Source organism: Eumetopias jubatus, unplaced genomic scaffold (genome assembly GCF_037043125.1).
Source record: "Eumetopias jubatus isolate StellerSeaLion01/CBP00866 unplaced genomic scaffold, mEumJub1_p1.0 scaffold_3, whole genome shotgun sequence".
Lineage (NCBI taxonomy): Eukaryota > Metazoa > Chordata > Mammalia > Carnivora > Otariidae > Eumetopias > Eumetopias jubatus.
Genome location: NW_028274809.1, coordinates 138,369,710 through 138,382,997, shown reverse-complemented (window position 1 = coordinate 138,382,997; position 13,288 = coordinate 138,369,710). Strand labels below are relative to the sequence as shown.

General features: G+C 38.5%; 1 protein-coding gene across 2 annotated transcripts in view; it reads right to left on the bottom strand.

Annotated features, from left to right (window-relative positions):
- The window catches only part of CPB2 (carboxypeptidase B2), a 49,478-nt gene that overhangs the window by 14,710 nt on the left and 21,480 nt on the right, over nt 1-13,288 (bottom strand). The window contains exons 5-7 of one of the 2 annotated variants that reach the window (XM_028106777.2): nt 12,394-12,495; nt 10,067-10,171; nt 2,697-2,807 (exon numbers count right to left, since the gene is read on the bottom strand). In XM_028106777.2, coding sequence (XP_027962578.1) covers nt 2,697-2,807; nt 10,067-10,171; nt 12,394-12,495 — 318 coding nt within the window. The remainder of the gene's footprint in view (nt 1-2,696; nt 2,808-10,066; nt 10,172-12,393; nt 12,496-13,288) is intronic. The other variant, XM_028106783.2, reaches the window with a different exon arrangement.

The following is a 13,288-nucleotide window of genomic DNA, read 5'->3' as shown; positions in this document are numbered from 1 at the left end:
AGCCGAAGGCAGACGCTTAAAGACTGAGCCACCCAGGCGCCCCCAGCTGTCACGATCTTCACAGCATTCCTTTCTCACAGCCCTTGTCTCCATCCAGGTCTCAATTACATTCCCTCACAACTATTTCAGTCTGAACCGAATGAAATGGTAATATTTGATCAGTTTTGACCTATACCAACAGAAATTTCATTTGGTTTTGCTAGGCTGCTTATTGGTTTTCTTTAATCTTATTTGCTCTAATTTTAATTTCTTCTGAGAAAAGTAAAATAACTTTGTGTTTCAACAAAAATTAAAACTATGAGTCATGAGTTTCAATGTTCCCTTTAGACTGAATTCAACTCTCACATTTAAAAGCTTCAAGAGGTAGAGCTGTGAAGACACCTGTAGCCTGATGGTTCCTTTGATCGCACTGATTCAATCCTCATTTGTAAACATAAAGCAAATTCCCCCATTGGATTCTTGGGGCAAACTGAGAAATTTGACCATGTAAACAGTTGCACAAACATCGTTTCAATCCTGGGGTTGGGATGATGTGGTACCTTTCTCCCTGCTCTCACCAACCCTCTGGAAAGCTTCCCAGTCTGCTTCCAACCCCTGGCCTGTGGTTTGGTAGCAAGAATTGCCCTGGAGAAATTAGGTTCTCAAACTGCAGGGACAAATTGGCAGTGTTAAGATACAAAGGACAGTGGGGGAGTAGCAATATCTAAAGTGTGGCTGAATTCTACCATGATTCAGTGAAAGAATAAATTTATTGTAATACCAATCTGTGAATGTGATTATTTATTTATTTATTTATTTATTTGAGAGGGAGAGGGAGAGAGAGAGAGAATCTCAAGCAGATTCCCCACTGAGCATGGAGCTGGATATGGGGCTTGATCTCAGGACCCTGAGATCATGACCTGAGCCGAGATCATGACTTGAGCCGAAATCAAGAGTCCAAGACTGAACCGACTGAACCAACCAGGTGCCTCAATAAGATCATTTACTGAACCCAAATTTATGTTAGGAACTATGCTAGGAATTTCTCATTTATTTAGTTCAGGATTTGCCCACTCCTCCCTACAAACTTATATTCACAGTATTCCTTTCACTTGGGATGACTTTTTTTTTTTTTTTTGGGGATGACTTTTTCAGCCAATCCTCTTCACCATTCCCATTTCTTTTGCAAAAATTACCTCCTGCATAAAACAACTTCTCTTTAATCCTGTATGTTTCCAATCAGTCTGATTATTCTCCTCGGTATTTACATGTGCTGCTCAAGGAGGCTTTTCTGAACTTATATATGCTCAATTATGTTTTATGTGCTCCTCATTACATTAGAAAGGACAGCACTTATATTGCTTGAGTAATTTTCCTGAATCATGATGTTGATGGGCTAGAAATAACCATTGATAATGGTTTCCAGTATAGATTAGATTGACCAGGAAACTTACTCATATTTAAATGCTCATCACTAAATTAAAGGGTCCTAAGACTTAAATTCACATATCAGTTAGAATGCAATTCTACCAGAATGCAAGTGCAGTTAGGATGCTTTTCTAAATCTTGCACTTTATGATTTTATAAATCAAAATGTTATGCAAAGGATTCCTAGTAAGAATGGATGGATCCAGGCATTGTGTATTGATGGCAGCTAACATCACAAAGGAAATACAATCAGACATTATGCAGAATACAGAATCACAATGAAGTAGTCCTGCCCAAAACAGTCAAACCTGAATCTGGTTTATCCTCTACAATCCAAATTTCAAGTTTTAAGAAAGCAGAGGACAGAGGAATGTAAAATTGCAACATGGCAATGCAATGAGCAAATTCAGACAATGGGAAACCTTTTCTTCAATGAATAAATTGCAAAGAAAAAACAGAGAGAGAGAAAGAGAGGGATGGCAGGAGAATCTATGGATTGAAATAGAATTAAAAGATATCTAAACCAATCATAATATATTGGCTTTAATTGGATCCTGAATCAAAGAAAAAACTTTTTTAAGTTATGAAGCAATTACAAATTTAAATATCAAATGGACATTTTATGATATTAAGTATCGTTAATTCTTAGGTACAGTTGTACCATGTTTTTTTTTTAAAGATCTCTTTCAGAGATGCATCCTGAAATATTTATTGATGAAATGATATGGTGTCTGAGATTTGCTTCAAAATAATATAATAAGATAGAATTGGTTTGGAGATATACGTGAGAAAACATTGGCCATGAGTTGATTATTTTATTTTTTTAAAGTTATTTATTTATTTATTTATTTATTTATTTGAGAGAGAGAGAGCAAACACAGGGGGAGGAGCAGAGGGAGAGTCTTAATCAGACTCCATGCTGAGTGCAGAGCCTGATACTTGGCTCGATCTCATGACCCTGAGATCAGAACCTGAGCCAAAACCAAGAGCCAACCCCTTAACCAACTGCACCATCCAGGTGCCCCTGGCCATGAACTAATTACTGATGAAGTTGTGTGATGGGCACAAAGGAGTTTACTGTGCAAGGATTTCCATTCATATGTTTGAGCTTTTCCATAATAAGAATTTAATTATATGTATACATAATATAATAAAATTAAATTAAAAAATAATTATATGTATATTTAAACCAAACCACTGTGCCAAGATCCACGACTCTGTGAATGATTCAGCCTGTGCATCCTGTATCCCCAAATAGGGTATGCTTTGTTTTCTTTGCCTTCACCTACCTTTTTCCATGTAAAGTCATAACCATCCACATTAACTACTGGCATCACATAGAAATCCACGTGCATCAGAAGATCAGTGTATGGTGTTTCTTTCCCATATGATTGAGTTACCTACAAATTAAACCAAGTATGTTTAATAATATCTCTTTTAAGTCCTTCTAAATTTAGTCTGTTTCTTTTATGTGTTTTATTTTTTTAAGAAGTCATTTGGAATGTTTAGATTTGTGTATTTAACTTTCAGGAAGAATATTAATTCCTTGAAAAGTCTGAACTGAGGGCACTATCCTGTCAAATGGTGGTAAATGCCTTGGACATGGGACAAATGGTCTTCTTATTTAATGAAGGCAGAAAATAGAACCATATATTTTCTAAAATTTTCTTCAAGAAACAAAAAAATTCTTTACTAAAGCAATACAGCTCACATCAGAGATTTAAAGAAACAAAACCTAGATACAATTCCACTCCTTTTTCAATAATCATATCGATCAGAGTTTAAACTAACCTTGTCTTATGCCCAGATACGACTAGGTAGTTTCTACATTGTCCTTATTACCCAGGGAACTAAATTTTTAATTTTAATTCTTTCAACAAATCTATGAAACATACATTCCAACCCTAAACTCATCCCTTCTGTTTGAAGTCCTGCTTTTTGGATAAGAAATTCCAGAGCTAATGTGGATCATCTGTCAGAGCCCAACAAGAATTTTTTGTGGAGCCCAATGCGGGGCTTGAACTCACAACCTTGAGATCAAGACCTGAGCTGATATCAAGAGTCAGACACTTAACTGACTGAGTCACCCAGGTGCCCCTCTTTTCTTTAACAGCTTTATTAAGATACAATTAACATAAAAAGAAATTCGCCATTTTGAAATGTATAACTCAGTGATTTTTTCTTTAGTATTTTTACAGAGCTGTGCAACCATCACCACTCTCTGACTTCAAAACATCTTCATCAGCCCTCCCCCCACCAAAAAATCCTTACCCATTAGGAGTTATGCCCCTTCTACCTATCTCCACACTCACCCCTGACAATCACCAATCAACTTTCTGTCTCTGTAGATTTACCCATTCTAGATATTTCATTTAAATGAAATCATAAAATATATGGCCTTTTATATCTGGCTTCTATCACTTAGCATAATGTTTGCAAGATTCATCCATTTTGTAGCATGAGTCAGTACTTCATTCCTCTCCATTGCTGAATGATATTCAATTATAAGGATATACCACATTATTCTGTCTACTCATAGATTGATAGGCATACTTTTTGACTATTATGAATAATGATGCCATGAACATTTGTAAACAAATGTGTCTACTTTCCTTGGGTGTATACCTGGTAGTGGAATTGCTGAATCATACGGTAATTCTATGCTTAACCTTTCAAGGAATTGCCAAACTGTAAAATCATGGCTGAATTATTTTACAATCCCAACAGCAATGGATAAGGGTTCCAATTTTTTCACATCTTTACCAACACTTGTTATTACCTTTTTAAATTTTAGCCACCCTAGTAGGTCTGAAGTGGTATCTCATTGTGGTTTTGATTTGCAAATATTTCCCTAATGACTGATGATACTGAACATCTTTTCATGTGCTTATTGGTCATTTGTATGTCTTCTCTGGAGACTTGTCTTTTCAGATATTTTGCCCAATTCAAAATTGGATTTTCATTTTATTGTTTATTTGTAAAAGATCTTTATATATTTTGGATGAAAATCCCTTATCATATAAATTTCCCCCCACTCTGTGGGTTGTCTTTTCGCTTTCCTGATGACATCTTTGAAAAGCACTAAGATTGTTAATTTTGGTAAAGCTCTATTTATCACTTTTTTCTTTTGTTGCTTATGCTTTTGGTGTCATATCTAACAAATAATTACCTAACCTAAAGTCACAAAGATTTACTACTTCTAAGTTTTCTTCTGAGAATTTTATAATTTTAGCTTTTAAATTTAGGCCTCGGACCCATTTTGAGTTAGTATTTGTACATGGTATGAGGTAGGGGTCCAAGTTCATTCTTTTGCATGTGGATATCTAGTTATTTCAGCAAAAGATGTCTTTGTTGATCCTTCACAAGGACACCATCTGGACTACTGGTGGGCTTGTTTGGGTGCATCTAAAGAAGATGAGGGCCCAGAATAAGTGGGAATTGGTGATCTGAAGAGAAATAACAAGATGAAACCAGGACCTCAGTGCAGAGGCTTAGGAAAAGGAAAGACAGGGTAAATTGTGCATTAAGGGGACTTCTCAATGCCTATCTATAAGAGGAGACATGGACCCAAATGGGAGGGTGACCTGAATGGATCAGCTAGGTAATTTTATAGCATCCTCAGGACTTTGGGTATTTTCCTGATAGGCTAAGGGTAAGATTGGGTACTTGGTAATTGGGCAAACCTGTGTTCTTTTCCAGGCATTGTGCTGATTAAGGGCAGAGATACATAGAAATAGAGAAATGTAAGAAATGTTCTCAATTAACTTTGTGAATAATGTTATTACTCATTAAGACATTTTCAGATTTGATATTTATCCAGTAATTTGTATTTCAAAAGCATACAATCTAGATATATAATCATATCATTGAAGAAATACAGCCTCTAAAATTCTATAAGCCTTATAATTCTGACTTGGTATATCGCCTGTGTTTTAAATACATGATTTTTTTAAATAACATTTTCAACCAAACTTGAACATGCTTATGAATCTAATAATTCTTTACCCATTAATTTGTGATTTGTGTATCATGGGTCTCTCCAAGCATGTGTTATCCACTGAGTTTTCATGGTAGTTTGCAAATATGTTTACAGTCATGGTTTTATATCACTCTTAATCGGGTAGGTAGCTGAAGAAATTGTGCCTGACACACAAATGACAACAAATAAATATTTGTTGAAAGAATGATTTACCAACAAGTAACATAGTTGAAATCGCTGTCGTAGTAATAAAAACAAGAGAAGAAAGATGAGAATAGAGGGAGGACTGCACAAAAGTGAGAAATTAGGGGGCGGGAAATAATGGTTTGTCTGATTCCTAGCAGCTCAGTCTGTGGCAGGTTACTCACCAGTCTTTTCCTGGGGTACGCCAAAGCTTTGTCTTTGGCCCTAAACAATAACAACAATAACTACCAACAAATTAACCAGCAGCCATTTGACAGAATAAATTAATACAAAAAGGCATATAAGATGCTATGAATGGAAGATTTTAAAATAAACCATTACTCTCGCTACCACTAGAAATACAGCAAAGAGCGTAAGTCCCAGTTTTTCTACAATGGCAATAAAGCATTTAGCACAATGGTAGGTACTCTCTGGACCCCAGAGTTGTATTTGAACCTAATCTGAGCATTAATTTAAATTTTAAATATAACGAGAGGATGTTGAATGCTGGTTCTATGAACCAAATAATATACTGAGTTACAGGTAACAACAACAAAAACTGACTTTAGAGATGGTCTTTGTCCCTAACAAGCTGACAAAAGTGTCAAGTTGGAAAGGAAAGAACAGCAATTCAACGTTACAAGTATGATAATAAAATCAGGATATACAAGGTGGCTTAGAAGAAGGACAGTTAATTCTGTGGGGTGTTTGGGGTTAGAACTCCTGAAGAGCACATCACGGGGACAAGACATTCAGGATATGGGTGAATGGGTGATGAACAGGTGTGAGGAATGACAGAAGTAGAAAGAGAGGAAATTAAGTGGTCAGACTGTTAAGTGGCTTCTCCTATCATTCCTGGTTACTCTCCTTGGCCATATTCTGGATCTAAAGGTCAGGGAGAAAATTATTTTTGAGATCCAGAGGACGGCCATGGGGGAAAGATACTAAAATAGAGTTGAGGTTAGGTTTGGTGATGTAGAATTCAAGTTGCTGAGATGATTCTTTGGATGGACCTCCCTCACATATGGAAATTGAATTCACTCAGAATAAGGGCAAGAATTGGAGAGGAATAAAGAACCGTGAGCCAGGTTCCAGGGAATTATCTGGAGATCATTAGATGACAGTAAAAAGAAAAGACAAGGATGGTTCAACCAGATCAGATCAGGAATTTGGAGGAAAGGGCAACAGCAGTACAGGTTTCCCGCGCTATCCGAAAGCAGAGCATGCCTATGAAACATTTCCATAAGCCAAAACGGCATAAAGTCAAAAGTATCCCCACTTTGCAAACACTTTTACATTAGTACCTGTTTTTGCTGACTGAAAGAAATCTGAAAGACTTTTTTTTCTTTAATGAAGAAAACCATTCCCATCAAATGTAGGTCTTTCATAAAAGTGAAGTGGCATCATGCCAACTTTTGGAAAGTAGGGATTACCTGTATTAGGACAGGAGAACATTGATCTACTACTCGGGTCCCTCAGCATATGGAGACATGGAAGAGCAGCCCCTCTCCTTGATGGAGCTTCTATGAAGCAGTGTTCTTCACAAGTCACGTGTCAGCTAAGGTGAGGGGCAGCAGAAGGAATTCTGTGGAGGACCTGAGGTTGCAGGGTACCAACTTTGTGTGCAGCTACATGAGAGTTCTCCGGGTCAGAGGTTCAGAAGGAGGTTGGCACTGAGAAAATCCAGTTGGCAGACAAAGTACTGAGCGAGGTGTAATGCCCAACACATGTTCCTTGGGCTCCAGTGATGTGCCAGACCCTGTGTTGACTTTGGTCCTAGTGATGCAGTCATGTGCAAGCTAGGCTCAGCCCCTGCCTTTGCACTAGTAGAAGGGACCTAAATTTGGCCTCTACCAGATGAATGAGAAGCATAGAAAGAAATGGCTGGCCTCAGGGTCCCCAAAGTGTAGAGCAATGCATTTCCTTAAGCTGAGACTGCACCATATTGAGTTGGAGAAGACAGTGAGAATTGTGAGACAGAAATATGTATGTATATATGTTGGTCTCTACCCCACATCCCCTCTGGTTCCTGGCACAGACCTTGTAATTTCCTAAATGATAAGAGCAATAAGGGCATCTTTTGGTCTAGTATTTGGTCTTTGACCTAGGTTCCTGACACAGGACTTTTAAATCCCTTGGAATTTCCTGGGTGATTGCTGTGTCTTTTGTTCTCTCAGGTGACTCTTGGTGGGCTCCTGGAAGAATGCTGCTCAACAGAAAGACCAAGCCAGGAACTCGGAACTCTTAGCCCCAACCCGATCCTCCAGGAAGGGGAGAGGGGTTAGAAATTGAGTTAATGATCCATCATGCCTACATGATGAAGCCGCTTTAAAAATCCCAAAGGTATGGGGTTCAGGGAGCTTCTGGGTTAGTGAACATGTGGAGGTGCTGGGAGAGTGGCTCATCTGAAGAGGGTGGGGGAGCTCCACGCCTTTCCCCACATACCTTGCCTTAGGCATCTCTTCCACTTGAATGTTCATCTATATCATTTATCATATCCTTTTCATAATAAACTGGTAAACAGTAAGTGAACCGTTTCTCTGAGTTCTGTGAGCTGCTCTAGCAAATTAATCAAACCTAAGGAGGAGGTCATGGGAACCTCCTACAAAACCATGGGATTTGTAGCTGATTAGTCAGAAGCACAGATAACAGCCTGGACTTTCAACGGGCATCTGAAGTGTGAGGGGGGCAATCTTGTGGGACTGAGCCCTCACCCAGCGGGATCTGACTCAATCTCCATGTAGATAGTGTCAGAATTGAGTTAAATTGTAGGACACACAACAGGTGTCACAGAATTGCGTGGTGTGGGGAAAGTGCCCAGGTATCTGGTGTCAGAAGTGTTGTGTGTGTTGTTGTACAAGAGGAAAGGAGAAACACAGGGATGGTGTAGGTTTTCTTTACAGAGACTTAAAAGCTAAGACTTCAATTCATCTTTGGGTTCCTTACTTTTTAAGTATAAAATCTACCCACATAAATTTTTAAAGCTAAATCTTTTATTTTTCCTTCTACAGTTGTTTGAATCATTATGAAAGATGATCTAAATTAGTTGTAGGCAGGCCAGGCTAGAGCTCCTGAAATGTCCATTAAAAAGAGTTTATTGACTGTGTTGCTTTGGGTTACAAAAATCAGACTCAAGTTGTTGGGGCAAAATACTTGACAGTAAGGTTTTTGAGCGGTATCTTGTTTCCTTTGGTATCTCCAGAGTCTGGAAACTCATAGGCAATTTATAAATATTTGTAGAATAAAGAATTTAATCTTGCAAAGATTCAGCAAGGGGGCAGGGTAGAGGCGAGCATGTGTAATAGGAGAGAAGAGGTGTCAGTTTGAGAAGGATGGCAAGTAAGGACAACTTCACCAATAGGAATTAGAGTCAATATGAATTAGAGTTTCTTTCTGGCCCTTTCCAGGTTCAGTGTTGGAATGAAAAAGAAGTGTTCTTTCTTGCTTGCTTTGCACCTTTCTTTCTCCACTAACTGGTACTCCCTTCATTACCTAAAATGAATAAAACTAGCCAACTTCAGGAAGGATCCTTAAATGGCTGGGCTGTGTTAAGGATCTAGTCAGTTGAGAACTATCCTCATTTGGTCAAGGTAGTACCGATGGTGGCTGGAAACTTTGCAGAAGGCTCAGGGATGCTGCAGCTCCCGTCAGGGGGAAGAGCACATGGCAAGGCAGGAGAAGTTAGGTAGAAATGTTGTATTTGACAAGACCCAGCAAAGGCAAAAATGTTTTTACCTTTGATGTACTTCATTTGTTAATCTACGTGATCAGATCTATCTAAGCGACTATCTTTTAATTTTTAAAAACAAATCTATTTTGTATAGTTGTATACCTGTGAATAGAGGGAAAAGAAGCATCAGCAAGAAGGACATATATTTTAAGTTATTCTTCCAGTGGTAAAGGCTCTTTGTATAAATCAATAGAGAGAACATTTATGCCCATTTTATAGGAACTGAAGCATAATTCTTATGCTTTCATTTATGATAGAGGTTTATAGTCATTATAATTTTGATTTTTATGCCATACTCCTTGTCTTATATATGGATATATGGATTTTTTGCTGCCAAGGCCTTCTTCAGGGACAAAATCCCCCATTATGACATATAAGAAAATATGATCCGCTCTGTAATGTTGTACTTCATGTTCAATTTCCATGGGCAGACCATGGCCCTTAGTAAACACATTACAATTGTAAAATATTTCTTGATTATTTTCCAGTGTTTAGCCTTAGCCAGAAATGTAGGAAGGAAAAGGTGGACAATCTTTAGGGTGATTTAAATGCTTGAAGTTATGGTTCTCAAACTTAATATGCACAAGATCACCCAGGTAGCTTGTGAAAATTGTAGATCACCAGACCTCACCACCAGAGAGTTTAAGTCGAGAATTCTAGGATGTGACCTGGGAAAATGCACTTAATAAACAGTCCAGTTGATTCTGCACATGTTGTCTTAGGCCACACATTTAGAAACTCCGGCTTAAGAGAATGTAAATACTTACATGGTCTATGAACCACAAGCAGAAAGCAGGAGAGATCCATTCTCTGGCATGGATGCCACAGTCGATCCATATGGCATTTTTGGCTGTTTGTTCTTTTCTAGAAACCTGTCCAAAGAAAACCCACAACAATAACAAGAAGCTTCAGGATAATACCTCCATTTATGTAGTGCTTATACTTAATTCTTGCAACAAATCTGTGAAACACACATTATTCTCTGCATTCCTTTGAGGGTTTTCAAGGGACATTAAAAGCTGGTGAGATTAAAAGATACTAGTTAAAGTCACATAGCTGGTGAGAATCAGGATTGACATTTGCACTCAGGACTTTCAATTTAGAGCCCTCTTTGTTCTTCCACAATTGCTTAGTCATATCAGAGTTGCATGTGGAAGTGTAGAAATAAAGACCAGAGCACTAGTACTTTAGCTGTATCTTGACAATTCCGTGAGGTAAATAGGTGTGTGTAGCATGGGCAGTTTCTGTAGGAGACTGGAACAAAGAAAGGTTTGGGGAGGGGAAGCCAGTGGTGCTGAAGATAAACTTGGACTCCCTCACTGTTTTCCCCTGGGTGCATACTTTTTACGTATAGACTATTTCCTCATTTCCTACAGAAAAAAAAGCACACATTTAAGTTCACACAAACTTTTTACCACCAGATGTGGGGACAGAGGCCTTGTTTTGACTCATCGTATGGGGAGCTAGCGCAAGCTGCCAATTCTGGAATAAGAACTCCTAATCTGTCCTCAGTGATAGACTTTGGTGCCTTCAGAAGTGTTCTCAAAAACACCTCCACACAAAATGAATCATGGTTCATTTGCTTTTAAAAATTAGTTTCAACACAATTAGGGTATGGAAGGGAGGGAGAAGAGTATTATAAAATTAAACAAATATGTGGAGTTGAAATTCCAAAACAAGAAAAGGAGAGAGTTCAATTTTTATTGCCATTCACCAGCACTCAGGGAAGTTTGTTCTTAACTAACCTGGAGCTAGTGATACTCCAGTAAGAAAGCCAGGGAGAAAATCAAAGGGCATCGGCTTCAAAGAGTAAAATAGTACACAGAGGAGAACTATGTGGCTGATTTAATTTACTCAATTTAAAAGAAAATCTTGAGTTATCTGGACTAGTTGCCTGACTCAATTTTCTGTCTAACAGTGCCAAGCAAACACTCTTCTGACACTGGAAAGATGAAGGAACCCCAGAGACTCCCATCGTGTGCACGTTCTTGGTCAAGTAAGACTGGAACTAAGGCACGCAGGAAGCATGATCTTCTAATGTGTAAATCTGGGCCCCAGAAACACAAGTTCTGAAGAGCACATACATTATGGCCAAAAGCAAACGGCATGGGTAGGTAGACCACAAATGTGTGGATCCAATTTGATGCACCAACTCAGCCATCAAGAAGACCTGCTGTTTCATCTACCTTGAGTTTGCACTGCAGGTTCTTGTCAAAACAAATGAAAACCCAGGAACCCCAAGTCGAAATCTTATCTTTGGCTGACTAAAGAGGCTCACCTCTCACAATTTAGATAGATAATGTTGGGAAACTATATGTAAATTAAATGTTATTAAGTCAAAGGTATTTTTCTGATGCTTACTTTTTTCCTAGAACTTCTTTCTAATTATTTGGGTGGGGGGCAGGGGGAACTGCTAAAAAAATGCAGAATTAGAAATTAACAGCAGGAATTAGTATGGTTTCATGGCTCCCCAAAATTCTTTCTTTGGCCATAGTCACAGACCTTTAGTAAGGCCAATTTATTCAACTAAAAATAAATAACCAAATGGACAGGGATTGGAACAGAAGCTATCATATCAGCCCTACTGCCAAGGCCCCCAACATTGCCCTGGTTCCTATCTTACCCTGGGTTTGATTGTTCAGCTCTTTCTTTGGTTCCAAAAATTACAGCAGTATCAGTGTTTGTCTAACAACAGGTTCCTCTTCGTTCTCTTCCCTGCCAGGTAAGCCAGTCAGAGGTGGTGGTGGTGGGAATAAATAAAGTACTGGAAAAATAATCCATATGGCTCCCCTCCTTTTACGAAGGTAGACACCAAAGCTCAGGGAGGTTAAATAGCTTATCTATGTCCCATAGACAGAGACAGAGTAAATTCTAAAAATAGGGTTTTCACTGTTACACCAACATTGCATTAGTAAAGGAAAGAATGTAAAGGTAATAACCAATCCCCAAATAGCTGGATATTAAAATTGAAGAACACTTGTAATACAAATATTTCCATAGCTCAAAGAAAAAAAATCCAAGTTATAATAAGCAGCAGTGGAGAACTAATACATTCTCCAAAGCTGAGAGATCAGTGACTCTCCCCACAACACACCTTTAAAACATAAAGTGGGTACTTCTCGTATGAGGATCCAATGTGGATTTTTTCAACCATTTCAGGATAGTTCTTAGTTATGGCTTCCATCCAAAAGTAGATCTATCAAAAGAGAAACCAGCAGTCAGTCACAGAGCAAGTTCAAAGCATTTCCCTGGCCAAAGGAAGCAAACAATTTCTTCAGGGCAAGGCGATCCCTTTAAAACATTTGTATAAAGAAAAAATAAGGAACCAAAGCAAGTTGGGGCTCAGTGTTTCTTCTGCTGTTTAGGAAAATCAATAAAATTAAAGTTTTCAAAAGTATCAAGGTTTAGAGAAATAGTAGAAGAGTACTAAGAAACTTATGACAAAGTAGGAAAAGTTTAGAGTAGATCTCCTGAAAATTATTTTTAAAGGCTCATCACATCGAATCCCTGCCTCCGCGTGTGAAATCCTCTTTCCCATTCATTCCTGAGTTCACATTTCTATGGGACTTTTTTATTTTTTTTTTAATATTCACTTTTCAAGAGTAACCTAAGGAAGTCCTGGGCACTATCGTTGCACAGGATAAATAGCAGTGCCATTGTTTCCCACTAGAGACCTGTGTGCTCACAACAAGACGTGTAAAATGAGAGGAGGCAAAGGGGAGGACAATCTGGAGGGAGAACGTTTTCTCCGAGAAGTGTAATTCGGGACCATTCTCCTGGCTGGAAGTCTAGTGGTACCGGTGATTCTGTCAAGATTACAGTGGGAGGGCAAAACGAAATCTCCTGGCCCTGACTTCAGGCTAGTGGCCACTTCAAAGCAGGGTTTGAATGATGGAGGGAAGAGGTCTTGGCAGAATAGAGACAAGGGAGGAGAGAGAAAGGAGGGGGGTGCAATTCTAAGCTCCCCATCAATCAACCAAGCGCATTGA